Source organism: Gopherus evgoodei, chromosome 1 (assembly GCF_007399415.2).
Source record: "Gopherus evgoodei ecotype Sinaloan lineage chromosome 1, rGopEvg1_v1.p, whole genome shotgun sequence".
NCBI classification, from domain to species: Eukaryota; Metazoa; Chordata; order Testudines; family Testudinidae; genus Gopherus; species Gopherus evgoodei.
Window position 1 is genome coordinate 336,474,259 of NC_044322.1, and position 21,217 is coordinate 336,495,475.

General features: G+C 40.8%; 1 protein-coding gene across 1 annotated transcript in view; it reads left to right on the forward strand.

The window, feature by feature from the left end:
• Positions 1-21,217, forward strand: part of CELSR1 (cadherin EGF LAG seven-pass G-type receptor 1) — a 300,277-nt gene that overhangs the window by 128,302 nt on the left and 150,758 nt on the right. The window contains 1 exon segment of the mRNA XM_030537007.1: positions 1,759-2,397. Coding sequence (XP_030392867.1) covers positions 1,759-2,397 — 639 coding nt within the window.

The window sequence follows — 21,217 nt, forward strand, 5'->3', positions numbered from 1 at the left end:
TGTTGGGACCAGATTCTGATCTCACATTGGTTTTATATTGATTCAAATGCAAATACTGCTGATTTACATTGAAGAGATGCAAAATCACGCCCAGTGTGTGTATCTCAGTTTAGCTGGAGAAGATGTGTAGGTGACTATTCAGTGTTTGACACTAGAAAGAACCATGTGGCAGGCAGTTTTGGGTTAGTGGATGAGGTATTGGACTGAGAGTCTAGAGAGCTGGGTGCTGTTCCAACTCTGCTACTGACCTGACCAGCCAACTCGCTGTGCCTCTGTTTCTCCTCCCCTGTTTTGTCCATCTTGTCTACAGTAGAACCTCAGAATTATGAACACCTTGGGAATGGAGGTTGTTTGTAACTCTGAAATATTCATAATTTTTAACAAAACATGGTTGTTCTTTCAAAAGCTTACAACTGAACAGTGACTTAACACAGCTTTGAAACTTTACTATGAAGAAGAAAAGTGCCCTTTATTTTTTTAAATAGTTTACACTTAACACAGTACTGTACTGTACTGTACTTGCGTGCGTGTGTGTGTGTCTGCTACTGCCTGACTGGTTTCAAATGAGGTGTGTGGTTGACTGGTCAGTTTGTAACTCTGGTGTTCATAACTCTGAGGTCTGCTGTATTTAGATTGTGTAATATTTGGAGTAGGGACTCTTTCTTACTATGTGTTTGTGCAGTGCCTAACACTATGAGGCCACAATCTCAACTGAGGCCTCTAGGAACTAGTATAGTACAAATAATTTAAAATTTTATACTCTATCATCTGTATTTTCTAAATAAAATACTGTATATTAGTGAAAAAATAACAAAGTTCTTATGGTCAGCAAGGAGACAACCAAACAAGAGGGTTTGAGCTCTCTGATGTAGCTGCTCATTGCAAATTCCATGTTCATTTATGTATACAGTATACATAATGTGTATAGAACACATCACATTGCCCAGGGTCAATAATTATATTTCGTAATGAAACGATGCTGTAAAGTTTGCAAAGACATTGTACTAATATAAGTCTAACTCTGTACTGGGGGTTGTACTGGCATCCATCACTCTCTAGTATCAGATATCACTGCTGTCTGTTCATTGAAATGTTTTGTAGCAAAACAAACATGGATCTGTCAAAGACATAATGGAGCAGTGTAAAAATGCTTGCTTTCATTAGAGATTGGCTTAATTGGCTCCATCTCTAACTTTCATATGAGGTTCCTGAAGGAAGTCAAAAGTAGTTAGCTCTTGTTCCCTATGATGACTTTTATCTAAAGCCTTGATAATCCTTTCTCTCGCTCTGCATAGTTTTGGTACTTTAAGCCTGAAACCGCTGCGGGAGAAGATAATTTTGGTGTTGTGCTGCAGAAAGTGACAGCTTCACAGCATTAGTTGTAGGCTAGCAGTGACTTGTGTAAGATATGTACAGTTCCTATCAGAAGTTTCTTGCCCTTAACCCTCTCACAGCTATTTGTCTTGCTAGCAGTTTCCAGTTGTTTGAGTGGAACAGTCTAGGACAGCGCATACTTGGATGTCCCATGTACTTTAGTTGCAAGCCTTAGGTTCTTTCCAGTGCAGAAGCCAAAGCGCTTTCTGTCTGTCTCTCTCTCACATCCGAGCAGGCTGGAATGTCTCACATCTCAGTTATGTTTATTGGAGAATACCTCAGTAGCCTGGTCTGTATGCTAAAGCACTTCAAAGGATGTTGTTTGAAATAATTCTTCTCTCTCTCTTTCTCTCTCTCCCCCTTCCCCTCTCCCCTTGCCAACAGATGGTGTTCACAGTGTCACAGCAGTCTGCGCCCTGAGGGTGACTATCATCACCGATGACATGCTGACCAACAGTATCACTGTGCGACTGGAAAACATGTCCCAGGAGAAGTTCCTCTCCCCGCTGCTCTCTCTCTTTGTGGAGGGTGTGGCGACGGTGCTGTCTACTACCAAGGATGGCATCTTCGTCTTCAACATTCAAAACGATACAGATGTCAGCTCCAATATCCTGAATGTAACCTTCTCCGCTTTACTTCCTGGTGGCATTAGAAATAAGTTCTTCCCTTCCGAGGACCTCCAGGAACAGATCTACCTCAACAGGACACTACTGACCATGATCTCTATGCAGCGGGTCCTGCCTTTTGACGACAATATCTGTTTGCGAGAGCCTTGTGAGAACTACATGAAGTGTGTCTCGGTGTTGAAGTTTGACAGCTCTGCTCCATTTATTAGTTCAAACACCGTTTTGTTCCGACCCATCCATCCCATCAATGGTCTGAGGTGCCGGTGTCCCCCTGGTTTCACAGGCGACTATTGTGAAACAGAGATTGATCTCTGCTACTCCAGTCCTTGTGGCAATAATGGGCTTTGTCGGAGCCGAGAAGGAGGCTACACTTGTGAATGTTACGAGGACTACACTGGTATGTGTTTATCTTATCTCTTATACCCATAATTTATATGTTAGGCCATCCACTGAGTCAGTTCTGTATCAAGCTGAAATTGTTGACATTCTTACTTAACTGGAGAAAGCGTCTGACACTAAACTCTGGTAGAGGGAAGGATTTAATGTGTCACATTTGCAGTTAGACTAAATCCCATATCTTTGCTTTAAAATGTCTTGATTGGACACATTTCTTTTACGCTGTGATTCTAGGAGGGAAAAAAGGGTCCCTGATCCAACTATATTCTACTGCCTAAGTAATGCTCCAGACAACCAACGGTGCTAGATGTAAATGAGTATTCTCTGAGTGCAGCATGTTATGATGAGTCACTCCTTATTTTGAACTATTATTATTACTTATAGTTTGTATTGTGGTCATGCCTAGAAGCCCCAGTCATGGACCAGGAGCTTGTAGGGCTAGGTGCTGTACAAACAGAACAAAAAGATGATCCCTGCCTCAAAGAGCTTACTATAATGTAAACATGTGGGAAATACCTTATGTAAGCTTCAATTTGTGAATACGCATCCAGGCAAATATAATCTCTCTATCCAGTTTCCTTTCTAGAAATTGTATGTTTAAAAGAGCATAAGATTGCTGCTTCTTGTTGTCATTCCTCTCCTAGTAGGCTCATCTTTATCAGTTTGTTGGAGTTACTCTATCTCATAATTTACCAGGTCATTAATAAAACTTAAAGTGCAACTTGCGCTGCAATATTTGTGAAGAGTATAGAAGAAGAAAAAGAATCAAATACTATATAGTAGAACCATTCTAGTTAGTGGGATTAGTTATACATGCTGGATGAGGCCTAAACTCTCAGCTGAGATTTAGGGCTTGGCTACACTTGCAAGTTAGAGTGCACTAAAGCCACCCAGTGCGCTCTGACTCACTCCCCATTGACACTGGCAAAGCACATAGAGCGCTCTGACTCCGTGGCTAGAGTGCTGCTGGTACTCCACCTTAGTGAGTGGAATAACGTTTGCTGCGTCCCCGCTGGAGTGTGGACGTCCTCGTCCTATAGTGCACTCTAATCGGCCTCCAGAAGTGTCCCACAATGCCTGTGTTAGCCACTCTGGTCATCACTTTGAACTCTATTGCCCTGCCCTCAGGTGATCAACCATCAGACCCGCCCTTTAAGTTCTCTGGGAATTTTGAAAAATCCCTTCCTGTTTGCTCAGCCAGGTGTGAAGTGCTCTCAGTGCATCTTTCCAGGTGACCATGCCTCCACATGCCAGGCGAGCCCCAGTATGGAGCAATGGCAAGCTGCTGGACCTCATCAGTGTTTGAGGGGAGGAAGCTGTCCAGTCTCAGCTGTGCTCCAGCCATAGGAATTACGGTACCTTCGGGCAGGACCTAGAATGCCCTGCACTCCATGCCCCCTTCCCACAAGCCACAGCTCCAGAATGGGAAGAGGTGCTTTGTGGGATAGCTGCCCGTAATGCACTGCTCCCAGTGCTGCGGCAAGTGCCACAAATGTGGCCGCGCCAGTGCGCTTGCAGCTGTCAGTGTGGACAGACTGCACCACTTTCCCTACAGCGCTCTACAAAGGCAGGTTTAACTCAAAGAACTCTACATCTGCAAATGTAGCCATGTCCTTACATTATGGCAAAGTTCTTAGCTGTTTGATCTTCCGAGAAAACATGAATGAGACACTGTCAGTTAACAGAAATTACATTTATTTGGGTGGCTAGGAATTTATAGAATAAATAGTCTTTCTGAAGTTCCTGCTGATTCATGCGATATTATCCATTGTAGTAGTGTATTTCTAGTGTATCCATTTTGGGAGTTGATGTAGATGAAACTGAAGTATTTTCTGAGTTCTTAGGTCTGGCACCTGCTCCTACTTCATGAAAGTCAGTGACAAAACTCTTCTTGAAACCAGTGGAAATACAGTAGTATGCTTATTCAGTGCATTAGTAGGAGCTTATATCTTATATCGTGTAGTTAAAAAGCAGAATGAAATAGCATAGAAGCAAAAAACAAACAAAGTGTAATATCTGTCTTTTTAGCATCAGCAAATATTTTTTTTTAAATGCAGGAGGGAGGAACAGGGGGTATTTCCTATTCTACAGCATTAAAGTTTTAATGATACTTTGAAGCTAAATTTGCTTGTTAAATAATTTTAAAAAGAAAAACAGTAATTATCTGTTTTGCTTGTGCACTTTGAACAGCTAAATATTAAATGTCTAAATAACATTCGCTAGAAATATTTTGTGTAGGAATTTCCAGGGTGTGTGGTTTTTTTTTTTTTAATAAATACATCTTAAATTAATCTGTTTTAATGGGGAGACTGAGAGCCAGGGGTGAGGTGGTGGGGAGAGGGAATGGCTGCAGAGCCTAGGAGGCTGTCAAATAAGCGTATTTCCTCTATTTGAAACTTTGTGCACCTGGGAAATGCTTAAACCAATTCATCAGCTTCCTCCAGCTTCTATTCCAGGGATATGCAACCTATGGCACATGTGCTGAAGGCAGCACTCAAGCTGATTTTCAGTGGGACTCACACTGCCTGGGTCCTGGCCACCAGTCCAGAGGGCTCTACATTTTAATTTAATTTTAAATGAAGCTTCTTAAACATTTTTAAAACCTTATTTACTTTACTCACAACAATAGTTTAATTATATATTATAGACTTATAGAAAAAGACCTTCTAAAAATGTTAAAATGTATTACTGGCACGCGAAACCTTAAATTAGAGTGAATAAATGAAGACCCGGCACAGCACTTCCGAAAGATTGCCGACCCCTGTTCTATTCAAATCAGCAGTCTGGCTGGCTGAAAATGTTTGAGGCCAGGCAGAGAAAACTGGAACATTATTTAAGGCATTTTCTTCCACTGTGAGTGTAAAGCTTTAAATAGAGCAAATACGATTGTTTGTGGCTCCCAAGCTTCCTTAGCCCTGTTCTTTGGCCAGCTTGACTCCTGAGACCCTCAGCTAGTCTCCATCTCCTCTAGCTGAACATCTTTTGTCCACTGCCCCATGTATTTTTTTCCAGCACACGTTTTAGATTTCTAAAGTTTTGTCTTTTCGAAAATTATACATATACAGATCCATATTTGCAAAAATGTATATGTCTGAATGGTATGTGCTTATAGGGCCTGCTCCAAGCCCCTCACATGGAAAGTCTTTTCTTTGCCATCAGTGGCTTTTGGGTCAGATCCATAGATTACAAAGGATGGGGTGGTGGAGAAGGGGCAACACTGTCAGGGGGAGCATTGCACTGGGGGGAGTGAGGGTACCAGGCCAGGGACAGTGAACCAGAGACCTCCTTTAAGAGGTGCACAGGATGTGGGGTTCTCCTAGAGATCAGAGGAAGTCTGCCAGAGAGCAGTCGCTTTCCTAAGGTCCAAATAATAAACTTGTAGCTCGACCTGTGAACACTGAAACGGACTGTGAGACAGTGTTGGAGGTTTTATGACCAATTAATTTGATGAAAAATGTTTTCTATAATAAACATTACAGTATAAATACAAGTGATTATGACTAACAGTTTATTAAACAAAAACTTGTGCATTAACAATCTTAACTAATCCATGTTTTAGAATTTGCAATAATTTGCATTTTCATCTGTTCAGAAATTTCTTTGCTGGAAATCTCTGGGGAAAAAACGTGTAGGCTTGCCAAATAAATTGATGAACAGATGAAAATGTAAAAGGTATTTTTTTAAATGCTTAACTCATAAACTAATTATTTGATTTCTTTGCATATTCACTCTATATTTATTAGGGTAGGTGATATAAATATATAATTGCTACATTAAGTGCAGTTGTCAATGCACTTTTTGTATTTTCAGAGCCACTTGTCATATTCGCTGGAGGTTTGTGCTAAAATGATCAACAATAAAAGAGTTAACAATGTTGACATTTGAATAGTCATATTTAGTATCCGTCATTAACCACACCATTGAAATGAATGGGGCTGTTCACAGTTCTCCAACTTTATTGCTTCAGACTTGTTGCAGGCTCAGGGAGATAACACTGTATTGCTTTATATTTGGTTAATCTTTTTGAGTTTTTCTTCAAAACCATGAAGGCTAGAAACAAAATTTTTTAAATAAAGAAAGCTTGGAATCTGGAGCATCCTTTTGATACACACATATTTAATCATTGTAATGTTTGTTGACAAAAATTCATAATCATCATCTGTGGTGTACATAATGATTAAGTAGTATTAGTACATAAAAATAATGTTTAAATTTAAAGTAGTTCATACCTTAGATTTTGTTCTCTTTTAGAAGTAAGCCCAGTTTCACGTATCAAATATAGAAATTCATTTGCTAGAGGGAGCCACAAAGTTACACACCAAACCAGAAAAAGTTAAGGGTCCATTTTTAATTCTTTTTAGCTCAATTATAAAATTCATTCAGCAGAGTAAGTGCTGTAAGTTTGGGGAAGTTGTATGATAACAGTCACACATAATAAAGAAGTTTAATCCCTGCTTTAAACTGCAAACCTCAGTGCAGCTTTAAATATGGCTCTGCTGTGGTATCACCATAATATTTTTAGTTTGCTATTCAGTAAGAATATTAATATATTCCTGTATATTGTTAAACAGATACAATAAAAATACACAAAAAGAACAGGAGTACTTGTGGCACCTTAGAGACTAACAAATTTATTTCAGCATGAGCTTTCGTGAGCTACAGCTCACTTCTTCGGATGCATAGAATGGAACACACAGACAGGAGATATTTATACATACAGAGAACATGAAAAGGTGGAAACCTTATGTTAAGTTCTCCTCACACCTTCTATGAGTCATCTTAATTATCACTTCAAAAGTTTTTTTTCTCATGCTGATGATAGCTCATCTCAATTGATTAGACTCTTTCTGTTGGTTTGCATACTTCCACCTTTTCATGTTCTCTGTATGTATAAATATCTCCTGTCTGTGTGTTCCATTCTATGCATCCGAAGAAGTGAGCTGTAGCTCACGAAAGCTCATGCTGAAATAAATTTGTTAGTCTCTGAGGTGCCACAAGTACTCCTGTTCTTTTTGCAGATACAGACTAACACGGCTGCTACTCTGAAACAAAAATACAGTATGTGCAGCATGATCAAGTGGATGCTGCATTAGGACCTTTATGCCCACATTACATTATAATATGTTTTTTCCATTGAAATTGATACAGCTAACATGGTGGTCCCCAATGTTTTTATATCATGTCCCCACTTACCGTAATGTAACCCATCTGTGCCCCCCTGGATCTGGGAGCAAGACTGGGAGCCGAAACTGGGACCATAGCTGCGGCTGGGGCTGCAGCCAGGAGCGGGGCCAAAAGGTGGGAGCTGCGGTTGCAGCCGGGAGCCGGTCTGCAGTTGGGGGCCAAGGCCAGAGCTATGACTGGGTCATGGTTGGAGCTGGGAGCCGAAACTGGGATCTCAACTTGGGGCAGGACTGAGGTCAGAGCTGGAGCCAGCTGGGTGGCGCTTCCTCCCTGCCCCCCGATGCAGGCTGTCCCGGACCTCACTGCAACCCCTTGAACATTCGTCTGCACCCCCCTATGGTGGCTCACCCCACAGTTTGGGAACCACTGAACTAACATATGGTGGTCATTAGCAAGAGCTTGTTTTCTTCCCTCCCCCACTCAGAGGACCAAGTGGAAAATATTATCAACAAATAATTCGTTATCAGAAACAATCTTATAAATATTTTACCGAGTAGTTTAGCACATCAGTCTGATATCCATCTCTGTGGGGGGTAAAAAAGTTTAAACTTTATCATTATTACTGATTATTTGTATGACCATACTGCCTGTGAGCCCTAGTCATGAACCATGAGTGTATTGTGCATGGTGCTGTACAAACACAAAACACAAAGATGGTCCCTGTCCCGACTTTTGTCTTATATAAAATAAGATTTCAGCCATTTTACTCATTTGGCTTATAGCTATTCAGATTCCATAATATTTTATTTTAAAATGTTACAAAATATAATTTACTGCTTAAAACTATAAAAAAAATCATATATATTTATTATTCAAATAATGCAGGATTTTTTTCAATACTAACATAGCTTGTTTACTTGAATGCAAAATTAGTAAATTTTAATGACTAGAATGAAAATGTGCCCACTGGTATGGTTATGCATGGAAAATTACACAGGTTGAAAGTGGAGGAATGTTGGCCCTATGGAAATCCATCACGATATTGATTCAATGCAGTATCGTATTAATATGAGACATTGTTGAAGTGTATTTAAATACACTTATAAGATGGCTTATCCGTATTGGAGTGGTATTGGTCTGTGGAATGTAGCCTGCTCTGGAAGTTATAAAATCTCCCTTTCCCTATAAAGAACCATATTTAGAAATATAATTAGAAGAAAATGGTAAAATCTATCATCTCTTCGATGAGGAACATGAAAACTTGATGATACATCGTAAAACAGGCATAACTCAGTATAAAAGCATTCTGGTCATCTGCTAAAATATAGTATTTATTTCCGATAGAAGATAATTATGTCCTAATAAGTTGGAATTTCCCTCCATTCCCCCCCCACACGCACTGCTTTGAAGTTCTCCATTTGTTTTGCTGTAATTATTAGTCATTTATACACGATGAAAGTTTCTCTGTCTTCAGGAGTCTTCAGTTACTAGCACAAAGGTAAACCGAGCTTTTACAAGGTATTTTTGAAATTGGAATACTAGCTAATTACTGATTGGCTTCACTTCCTGTGATGTAAGGAGGTGAGTGAACAGGAGACATATGTTTATAACAATCACTTTGGAGTAGCGACCGTCTTCATTTCTTCATTTTGTACAAATCTGAGTACCCTGGTAGCGTTAGGAAAACAGTACACAGTAACACCACCACCACTGGTTTTGATGGGACTAGCTGCACGACTGAGGGGTTAAATTTGATCTGTTACAGGGCCTGGTATTTCAAGTTAAGCAAACAAATGTAATTAGCTAGAGTAATGTGGAATAACTACTTCATGTATTTAGTTTCCAGGTGTATTTCATGCTTTATATGTTCCTAAAACTCAGAGCTTTGTGTTTAAGAGAGAGCAGCTAAAGCAGTTAAGGTCAGCTGGGAACTCAAAGCTAACAATCCCTAGACCTGAATATGAGTGAGGGCATGGACAGAAGTAAAAATGGTGGTATAACTCTCTATATACCTGGTGCTCTTGAAGGCTGGGGCTTAATCCTGAGACCTACACAGTCATTGGAGGCATAGATGCAACTGGAGGTTGGTGGGGGAAGGGAGAAAGTTAGAGGGATCTGTCCCCACCAATGTTTTACTCTCTTTCAGTGGAGGGTTTTCCTTCTGCCTTTTCTTTGGTCACCCAAACACTTTGGAGGAGAAGCTGTTGTAAAAATAGTACCTCAGAGTTTTCCTGGGCCCTCTGCACCTTTTCTTTGATTTTTATTTGAGAGAGGGGGATGTAAATCTTAAATCATCGAGGTAATCAAATGCAGTCATCAGAGAGATCTTTTACAGGTTGTGCTGCAGTTTTTCTGTAAGCTGCACTGCCGTGTTACTGTATTAACATGAAAAAGCATGAAGTGAAACCTTACTCTCCCATTGTGTGTCACGCAGCTCATCATTGCTGGTGTTATTTTTTTAACAGTTTTAGTGCAGTAGCCCCCAAAAGCAACAACTAGGTTGGCTATCATTGTGCTAGGTGTTGTGCAACTGTATGAGCTAATCCCTGTCCCAAGGAGCTTTCAGTCTAAAAGACAAAGCATAACAAGTGCACGAGACAAACAAATGAGATGGGATAACAAATATTGTAGGATGTTTGCAATTCTTAGTAAGTCAGTCACAAATAATCACAAATTTCCATTTGCCTAATCAAGGGCACGGTCTTCTAAGTACCATGCCTTAAATGTATAGTGTTCACACTGTTTCTATATGAGAAGTTTACTATTTTTATATTTCAATGTTCAGTTTGCATTTCTATGCAGACTAAAATAGAGTGCCTTTTTCACTGCAAAACAGCACCACTATTGCACACTTAATTTACACTTTTGTGGCTCTTACATAGAGAATAGCTAAGGGTATGTTTACACTTGAAATGCTAGAATGCCACAGGTGCCATGGTGCAGCTTCTCCGCTGTACTGCTTCAGTGTAGACACGATGAGAGGGGTTCTCCTGTCGCTGTAGTTAATCCACTTCCTGGACAGGCAGTTGCTAGGTAGACAGAAGAATTCTTCTTAAGATTCTGTCCATTAACACTGTACTGAGATATTCAGAGAAGCAGAATTCATTGTACTGTATTTCTCTAAGGCCTGATTTATGCTGAAATGTTAGGTTGATTCAGCAAAGTTGCTCAAGGTGTGAAAAATCCATACCCCTGAGCAGATGTAGTTAAGCCGACCTAGCCCACAGTGTAGACAGCAATGTTCTTCCATCAACCTAGCTACTGCCTCTTGGGGAGGTGGATTACCTATGCCAATGGAAGAGCCCCCTCCCATCGGCATAGGTGGTGTCTATGCTGAAGCGCTACAGCAGTGCAGTTGCAGTACTGCCATTGTGCTGCTCTAGTGTTCTATGTGTAGGGAAGCCCTGGAAGTCTGGCCATTTAGTTTTATTCATGTTATATTTGCCAGTATTTAATAGCTGGTCCTTAGTTTAGTGATCCAGATCATGCTGGAAAAACCACTCATATTCTTGAGCAGTTGTAGAGTGCAGTAAGTCCTCAGTCCAGTCGTGAATCTTTTAAGCTATGTATAAACAGTAAGAGAAAATGCAGAGATTCATTCAGTTCTATGATATCATCAGGAATTTCTAGTCTTTCTTTAGCCAATAATATCCCAGTTTGGTCTTCATCTGAGATGAGATTCTAATTTTTCAAGCCAGGTATACTTACTCAGAAGGTTTTCAGCTTCCACAAACATGGTGAGTCCGGAAATCTGGCAGCCAGGCTAGCCATAATGAGCATATTATGTTGGGCAGAATGTCTGAAATTCTATTCTGTTATACTTGTGCAGCTCCATTTAAATCAGAGGGATTGCTTGTGTGTAACAGAGCAAAATCTTGCCTAATGTACCTTAATATGATTCCTTCAGGCACCTCATTGTAGTCCTGAAGTCTGGGCTTGTTTATTAGAGACTCTCCAATTTTCATAACTGTTAGGCTGATCCCTATGTAGCTATAGGGATTACAGCGCTGTAAAATAATTTTGATGACCAAATTAATAATCTGACATGTAAGAACAATAACGAACAAATGCTGTTGTTCCCAAATGCTTCTCTAGATCTAAAAGTTTTGACTGCTTAATGGATCATCTCTCTGTGTTTCCAGATGCAAATGTTAAAGAACAGCAACGTGATGGATTAATCTTAAACCTTTTTCTACTGTGTTGTAACTAGTTCCTCTTCACTGCTACAAAGGAGTGACTGTTGGCCCAGTCTTTATAGTAATGTTCAAGTGCACATCCACTTGAATTCAGCAGAATTGTATGTTGTCAATATGCTGAAAACAATGGGAAGCCTTCCTATAAGGATTCCTTTTCAACCGATCAACAAGTATTAATTCCAGACATTGGGTAAGGCAATGAATGGCTCACAATGTTTTAATAATGGGCACAATACTGCTTTCCCACTTCTAACAAGTCTAAACATTTTTCTGACTAAAGTAGTCTCTTAATTTTGTTTGTGTGAAAGTCAAGAGGAGTGAGTATTGCTTTTATAATTCCTAGGATTGTTTCCTGAAGGCTCAGAGTTGGTTATTTTTACTTCTAGTTTCAGTATGGCATTGAAATAGGACAATTGATTTTAAAATGAGAGAGATCCTTTGAAGTAAGAAAGTCCGGTGTCCTATTAAAGTTCTGAAAATTTCTCCTCTGTTTCCTCAGTAGGGTATCATATTATTATCATGGTCTTGTCTTAGTCATTTGCTCACTCAGGTCCCGTTTGTATGTTCATGACAGTTATGTAGCTCTAACAAAGCATCGCTGCGTGGACACGAAACAACATTTTCATTTTATGTCTATGGGGCTACCTCTGTCTCCTCTGCATCACCATAACTCACTCTGGTGTCTGCACCTATTTTCAATATAAATTAAAATGTCCTTACAGAACCAGAGGAAGTCCTCGTATTTTTAGCGGTTCTAAGCCTAATACCTCCTGTATGGCTGTTTTCTAGTTCCTTTTCTTGCCTTCTCTCTGTCCGCGACGGAGAATCTCCTCTCCCTTTAATTTAAATAAAATGATGTTTTAATTGCTCTGAGGCTGCTGTTGGAAGCCCGCTCCTTGATTCAAATGGAGTCTGTACCTGTGGTGCTTTGGGAACAACCTGTGTTCTCACTGTACCCAGCTTGTATTCCTTTTAAAACCAGCAAGGCTAAAAGCATTCAGTGGGCTGAAACTTTTGGCAATGCAGCGAGGTTCTAGAGGTAGCATTTAGCTTCTGCAAACAGCTTAGAGGGCACGGCTAGCACAAAAGCTGGAAAAACCTATCCACTTCTTTCCTGTGTAACAACTATGCAGGTTGACTCATGATGCCTCATAAATCTTATTTCTTGGTGCTTTGAAGTTTTCCCTTATGACTGTTACACTTAACCATGCTGAGGAGCAATGAACCCCAGATGTTTCTGTGTGAGCTGACTTAATATCTGAACTGAATGTGTGAGGAATCTCTACAACCTCTTCTCTGCAATTAACCACAGACAGTAGGTCTTTCCTCTGTTATTTATTCTACATTCCGTTCTGCATTTCAGGAACAACGTACTCCTTTGTGATTATACAATTGATTTTTTCTCTTTTGGGTAATACCCCGTTTGTATCACATAGTCATGGAAGCAAGCTCATCAGTTTTGGGCACTTTACCATAAGAGGGATTTTAATGCTGACATATCATTTGTCAAAAACCTCTTTGTGTTTTTGTAAAAGAACCTTGATTTCTTATAATTACGTGTTGCACTTATAAAGCATTAGTGTTCTTTGCAAATAATGATGAATTAAGCTTCAAAAGCAGTTCTTTGAGGTGTTGTTACCTTCATTTTACAGGTGAGGAAACAGGCATGGAGCAGCTTGGAATAGCAAGGTTCATTCACCAGTTCTAAGGCAGAGCCAGGAATATAACCTTCACCTGCACTCCTCCACTGGCACAAGTAGCCTTAAGCCTGGAGGACCTCACCAGTGAAGGGGAATTCTCTTGTGGCATAGAGTCTCCGTAGTGGTTCATATATCTAGCCCTACCGTCTGTAACAGGCAGGATTGGGGGTATGGCCTGGGGAGACAGTTTTCCTTTACCTTGGTGGTCCCTGGCTGGGACAGTAGAGATTCCAGTTGATCTAAGCAGAATCCCAACTTGATCTCTGGGGAAGCACACACTGAAGCAACTGCTGCTCTGCCTTTTTGAAGGATGCAGAATGTGTCCTGCTCCTCCTTGCGCTTGGGATGCTAGCACCAAGGATGGTACTAACTAGCAAAGAACAATGACTTCACTCCTCAGCCACACCATGATATGACCTGGTATAGGCTGGAAAAGGAGAGAGTTTTCCCCAGTTGTGTCACTCAGACAGGGCCAGCCACAGTTTTGCCTGCAAGATAATCATTTTCATGTGGAAGTTGAGGGTGAGTGGGAGCTGCAGATGCTTATCACCTCTGAAAATCAGGTCACCTCTACTTAGGTGTCTAAATAGGGATTTAGGAATCTAATTTTAGGCTCCACTTTTGACAGTTTGAGTTTGATGTACAATATATTTCATTAATTGCTCAGCTACAAATGCAGGTGCAGTATATTTGGCATCACATTGAAGGTAATACTTTAACAGTGAAATCAGTGCCACAGAAAGGGGTGAAAATCTATAATATGTAATAATTGGAGCTATACCTATCTCCTAGAACTGGAAGGGACCTTCAAAATTCATTCAGTCCTGCCCCCACTAGCAGGACCAAGTACTGATGTTTGTCCCCAGATCCCTAAGTGGCCCCCTCAAGGACTGAACTCACAGCCCTGGGTTAGCAGGCCAATGCTCAAACCACTGAGCTATTCCTCCCTCCCTCCCAATCTCATAATTTATTTTTAAAATGAGATGAAACAGACACAGAAGGCATTCTGAAACAAAGATTCTATTTAGAAAACCTGGATTAGGCTTTCTTAAAATTTGAAACCACAAACATTCTGAATGCATTGTTTGTCATCTCCCTCTGCCTCTGAGCTGCCCACTAACAGTAGTTCCAGGGACAGTGTAAAATAAATCTTGCTTTGTCTGTTTCTCCATTTTTACTGGGTCAATAGTGTTGGCTATGAAGATTTTCTTCATAGCTGCTAGATTCTTCCTTCTTATACATCCAAAAATGCTTCGAGTGATAGGGGCCTCCCATGACCCCTAGCTAGAGCCATAGTATGCAGCAGAATCTTACAATTAGAATGCAGACCACTGTAGAATTTGTGATGCTTGAGCATTGTAGTTAGCTGGTGAGTGTGGATTTTCTCTGATTCTTTCCATTTTGTACATCACCATCAGTGATTTAGCAGGATCAGTTGTGCCCTCAGTTACATTTATGCAACTCTTTGTCTTCAGATTGTGTTCTCCCTGGGCTGCTCTGTTAGTTTAAGATGGTTTAGTTGAGGATATAATTGTGCCTGTAGATTCTATGTGATATTAAATGAACCTAGCTTGACAGCCAGGCCTCAAGGTGACTTTATGGAACTAGCAGTTAGCATAAAATAAAACAATCTTTTTACTTGCAAAATGACCAAATAGGTGGAAGTCAATGAGTCACAATGAGGGAACCCCACAAGTCCATTTTGGTAGAGTCATATTTTTAGGACAGAACCACACTTTTAAAAAATAAGAGCAGTGCTAAAAGCTTGTACCTCTTCTTGGGATTTTACATAAATAATTAACTCTAATTTATCCACTCTACATATAAAATCAAAGTGGTTTAATACATTACTGATTCCAGGCTGGATTCACCAGTTATTTCACTCATCTTGTTATTTGAAGGCTATGAAAAATTGTCCATTCATGATGATTGAATTTAAAATAGTTTAAAAACGGCAATTAAAAATGTATTTATTTAGTGAAGAGACAGAGTTTTCTCCACCTCTTCACTGTAGACCAGAGGTGGCCAACCTTTGGATTCACATGCGGCTGTTTGGAAGTTTAATATGCGGTTCCTTGTATAGGCAACAACTCTGGGGCTGGGGCTGGAGCTACAGGCACGAACTTTCCAATGTGCTGGGGGTGCTCATTGCTCAGTCCCTGGCTCTGTCCCCACTCCACCCCTTCCCCAGAGCTTGCTGTGCCCTCACTCCTCCCCCTCCCCCTCACATGCCACAAAATACCTGATTGGGAGGTTTGGGAAGGGATTGGGGGGGGGTGCTGATCAGCAAGGCTGCCAATGGGCAGGAGGCGCTGGGAGCAGGGGGGAGCTTATGGGGGGTTGCTGACTTGTTACTGTGGTTCTTTGCCAATGCACACTGATAAATTCTGGCTCCTTCTCAGGCTCAGGTTGGCTACCCCTGCTGTAGACACTAAGGGCTTGTCTACATCAGAAAGTTGCAGCGCTGGTGAGGGAGTTACAGCGCTGCAACTTTGAAGGTGTACACATCTGCAGGGCATCACCAGCGCTGCAACTCCCTGTTTGCAGCGCTGGCCGTACTCCCGTTTTGTCTCGGGTGTAGAGGATCCAGCGCTGGTGATCCAGCGCTGGTAATCCAATGTAAACACTTACCAGCGCTTTTCTTGACCTCCGTGGAAGGAGGAAGCCTCTGGTAATCAAGCTGATCTCCTTTCCCGGTTTGCTCTCTCGTTCCCCGAACCCCGAGCAAGCAGGTAAGGAGAACCGCTTGCTCGGCGGTTCGGGGAACGAGAGAGCAAGCCGGGGAAGGAGACCAGCTTCGCCGCGGTTTGCTCTCTCGTTCCCGGAACCCCGAGCAAGCAGGTCTCCTTCCCTGCGGTTTGCAGGGTGGCTCCGGGAACGCGAGAGCAAACCGCGGCGAAGCTGGTCTCCTTTCCCGGTTTGCTCTCTCGTTCCCCGAACCGCCGAGCAAGCGGTTCTCCTTCCCTGCGGTTTGCAGGGTGGCTCCGGGACCGAGAGAGCAAACCGCGGCGAAGCTGGTCTCCTTTCCCGGTTTGCTCTCTCGTTCCCGGAACCCCGAGCAAGCAGGTCTCCTTCCCTGCGGTTTGCAGGGTGGCTCCGGGAACGCGAGAGCAAACCGCGGCGAAGCTGGTCTCCTTTCCCGGTTTGCTCTCTCGTTCCCGGAACCCCGAGCAAGCAGGTCTCCTTCCCTGCGGTTTGCAGGGTGGCTCCGGGAACGCGAGAGCAAACCGCGGCGAAGCTGGTCTCCTTCCCCGGTTTGCTCTCGCGTTCCCGGAACCCCCCTTGAAGCCGCCCAACAGCGCTGCAGTGTGGCCACATCTAACACCACTTGCAGCGCTGGTTGCTGTAAGTGTGGCCACTCTGCAGCGCTGGCCCTATACAGCTGTACTAATACAGCTGTAACAACCAGCGCTGCAAAATTTTAGATGTAGACATGGCCTAATTCTCCCTTTCGCATAACAGTTTATTTGACCAGAGAATCTATAAATATTATTTGCTGCCATGGGGAAAACAGGGTGAAACTTCTTTTGAAGCCTGAATGAATTGGCTGGTGGAAGTGCTAAGCTAACTTTTTTTAATTGCTTTAAGAACATCTCTGTGTTAGAGTAGGCAGCATGCTGATTAGCTGCTGCAGTAATTGCTTGGGATTACTGAGTGTTCCATTCTAGCCCTGGTCTTCTCTTTGTAGATTTCAAGTTTGTCAGTTTTATTTGTGGCTCTAGCTTTGATTGTCAGGTTGTCACTCAGATTCCCCTCTTGGTTCTTGTGGATCCTTGTTGTATGATTTCACAACTAAATTTTCTCTGTCATGGAGTGACTGTCCAAATTGTAAAACTGATTTTTTGATTGATCCAAAATGGTTGACCTAAATTTTTGTCCATACTTTTTGATGGACAAAACTTCTTTACAGCAGTAGAAACTCACATGGAAATCTGGACTTTATATTGGATCCCCAGACGTTGCTGGAGTTTTCCTGCAGCTAATTCCACAATCAGTGCTTACTTGACAGGATGCAGAAATTGTTGTGCATGCCTTGGTCTCCTCCTAATTAGATTACTTGTGACGCATTTGTCATGGGCTGTTTGTTCTTCAAAGATTGTAAATTGCCTCCAGTTTTAACATCAATCTATCATGAGTTTTCCTAGGAGGGGGAAATAGTTTTATCTTATTACCCCAGTCCTGGTGTACCCATGTGATTTGAAAGTTTATCAGGTTTGTACAAAACCTTCCTTTACTTTTCACCCAGGTATCAGAGACTTTCTTTTCAGCATATTCCATGGCAGTCAGTGAATTCAGCCTGTTGAAAGAGCCTAGGGTTTAGACTTCTCTTCTGAAGCCTCCTGCTTTATGTATTATGCCTCTTCCTGTGGAAATACTTGCACAGATCAAAGTCCTTGTCTGCTTTTAAAACCAAACTGAAGACTTAATGTTTTGTTTGTTCTTTTTAATTAGTTTTATAATGGTTTGACAAGATTTCTGTGGTTACAAAGCACTTTAAAGTGCTTGCATTAAGGGTGCTTTGTAAAAGAAAGTGATAGACCAAACACCAGTATAATCACTTAACCTCTGCCCTGGAAGCTGAATGTGCTGTCCTGATAACACATCTTCAGTCACTATCTATCTGCATCTCTTAAATGGCTGAATAGTATCTGGATTCCAGTACACTTTCAGATTTTTGCTTGAGAAAGTGGGTAGTTGGATAGATTTTAAAAGACGCATTTATTGCTGGTGTAAGTGGAATTGTGCCCACTTACATTGGCATTGAACCTGGCCTGTACCTTGATCACAGAGCACTGCATCTATCTGAGTGAGCCTGAGTTGCTGGTGTTGGGTTCAGGAGGAGTAAATCTTCTGCCATGCTGAGAATCTGATAGACTTTTTGATTTAGATTGGGATTTAAAAGGAGTTTAGGGGAGTTCGGTGCCCAAATCCCAGCACAATTCAACAGGAACTGGCTGTCTAATTCCTGAAGGCTGCTTTAAAAATTCCAGTTTTAATTAATTTATTTTTACCCCTATTGAGAACTCATAAAACCTCACCTACATGCACTGCTGAGAGTGATTATATTTTGCATGATACAGTATATTCAATATAATATTTTAAAGCTTCCTCTTTACTTACTTCAGTTGCTTCACAATGCACTATAAACAATATATACATGGAAAAACATTATAAGTAGGCAGGAGGAGAAGAATACCTATAAATTCATACAAATAAAAACAGTCAAGGTGGGAGAAATCATGATTGTTCAACCAGTGAGGAAAAACTCCTGCTTTCTGAACAAGCTGCATTGTGTGTTTGTAATGGATGTATGTTCACTCTGACACACACCAATATATAATATGTGCGCATACATACATGGAAGTATGTATGCACACATTTTGTTTGCTTATATTTGGTTTAATTTATGGGGTGACGGATTAGAAATGTGCTCCTGCTAATGTAGACCAGTATTTGTGTAGCTTAACTCTTTTCATAACTGTTTTTTTGAAACAGAAAATACATGCTGAGATCTCGATTGTCTTTGTGGTTGTGAATGCTGCCAGGTGTGTTGGACAATTTGTGACTCCTGGGAAGAGGAAGGATAGTTAGTACACTAATTGGAGACTATGAGTATGTCTTCATTAGCAATGTTAAAGTGCTTCCGTGGCAGCGCTTCAACAGTTGCGGCACCAGCATTGGGAGAGAGCTCTCCCAGCACTATTAAAAAAAACCCACCTCCACGGGGGGAGTCGCTCCCTAGCACTGGTGCACTGTCTACACTGGCACTTTGCAGCACTGAAACTTGCAGCGCTCAGAGGGGTATTTTTTCAGTCTCCTGAGCGAGAAAGTTGCAGCATTGTAAAGTGCCAGTGTAGACAAGTCCTATCTCACAGCAGCGTGGTGATATTAAATACATTAAAGACTGTTAAGTGCTCAGATGCCATATAAGTACCTAAAATAAGGCAAAATGCAATGTGTTTACAGTAGAGATTTGTGTCAATACATTTTGGTCAGCACAAATATAACCGCATGATTTTTTTTCAGTGTCCATTGTATTCTTCACAATTAAACAAGTGTTTTTATCTTTTCATTTATGTTGTTAAAAGAATACCTTTCTGTTCTTGTTATGATGTTGCAGGAACACTGCAACAGCACAAATAGAGATGTACTTATCATTAAAGGTGATTCAAAGTCAGTGTATTCAGTTCAGTGATACTTTATCATCATTACAAACTATGCATGTGTTTCCAAAGAGTGACAAAGATAGGTCCCTGCCAGAGATAGCAGGTTCCTGCATAGTGTGATGCTATGTCTGACATTTCTGTGCTATTTGTTATATTAATACTACAAAAATGTGGGATCCAGTCACAATTTTGGGGAGTTTTCTTGTGAGGTGGTTGATATATTGTTTGTTCTGGTAGCAGTTTGCTTCAATCTCATTGCTATGACACCAAGATTTTGTGATATCTTTGAAATGGCACTTTAACCTTCAGTGAATGGAAAGTTAATCATATATCATTAAGCTTGTCTCTTTCACTAACAGAAGTTGGTCCAATAAAAGAGATTACTTCAGCCACCTTGTCTCCTTAAGACTCTGTTACTTTTTGACATTTGCTTTGGTTAACAGATTTCAACTGTTGTCACTTTCTTTTTTGCAATTGTAGCACAACATAGCTCTGAGCATTCTTCCTTTTTAAAAACACATAATTTGTCCAAACCATTGTGATTAACAGTAATATTACTGTGATAGTTGGTGTCATTATTATAGACTACTGTAGTATTTGGATAAGGTTTAGACTAATAGGAAGTGGCAAAGCTACCTTTAAAAGACTTTTGCAAAGTTAAAGTTTATATGTGGTAGAACAGGCAGTAATAAAACCAGAGTTATGTGAGTTTTGAGTATTGTCAGCTATACAAACATTTGTTGCTACAAACTAGTATAATTTTGAACACAAATATGTGACAGCTTTGCCTTGAGAAACTTAAACCTTATCTCAGTATGAAACTTGTGCTATTTTAATTAAAATCAATTTATTGAATTGGTGCAAATCTCTGTGTAGACTTACATTGGTTTACAACTGCTTATATCACTTTAGCTTAATTGGGCATATTATATTTAATGAACAAGGCTGGCTTTTTTCATAATTGTCTTTATAAGAAGTTTTCTAGATGGCTAGTTGGATAAAATTCTCAAATGCACGTAAACATCGAAATGCTAAATGGCAAATGAGGAAGTCTGGAAACATAAAGATATTGGAAGAGCTGGAGAAAACTAGAGCCTTGGGTCAAAAGCTGGAGGTTAAGCAGGTCTGATTTTGTCCTGTCTCTAAGTACTTGGAAACAAATTATCAGTGAAAATAGAACAAAATGATGGAAACTAATAAAGAGCTTCTTTGCAATTTTACCGTCCTCAGGCAAAAAAACTCTTTTCATCAATGAACAGACAAGAGGTGGTCACTTTATAGGAAGTATAAGCTTAGAGATGAGAGACTCTAGCATTCAGAAAGTGGAGAGAGAGGGGATGATCAAGGAGTCTCCTGTTAAAGAAGGCAAAGTTTAAGGTAGTTTTGTGTGTGTGCGCTCTGTGTTTGACAATGGCTGAAATTTTCGACAGTTGAGCAACAAAGTGAGGCACTTGGACTTGAACATCAAGATAATTAGAATTCTGAAATACAATTGTGTGAAGCATTATGGGAACTGGATTTTCATTGTTGCTGCAAATGCTCTTTTGTTTAGAGTGTCATGGTTCAGTAACTGCATCTAAATCCCATGCTACTCATACAGATTGTTTTTGTTCTGCAAGAGTAGACTGCACTGT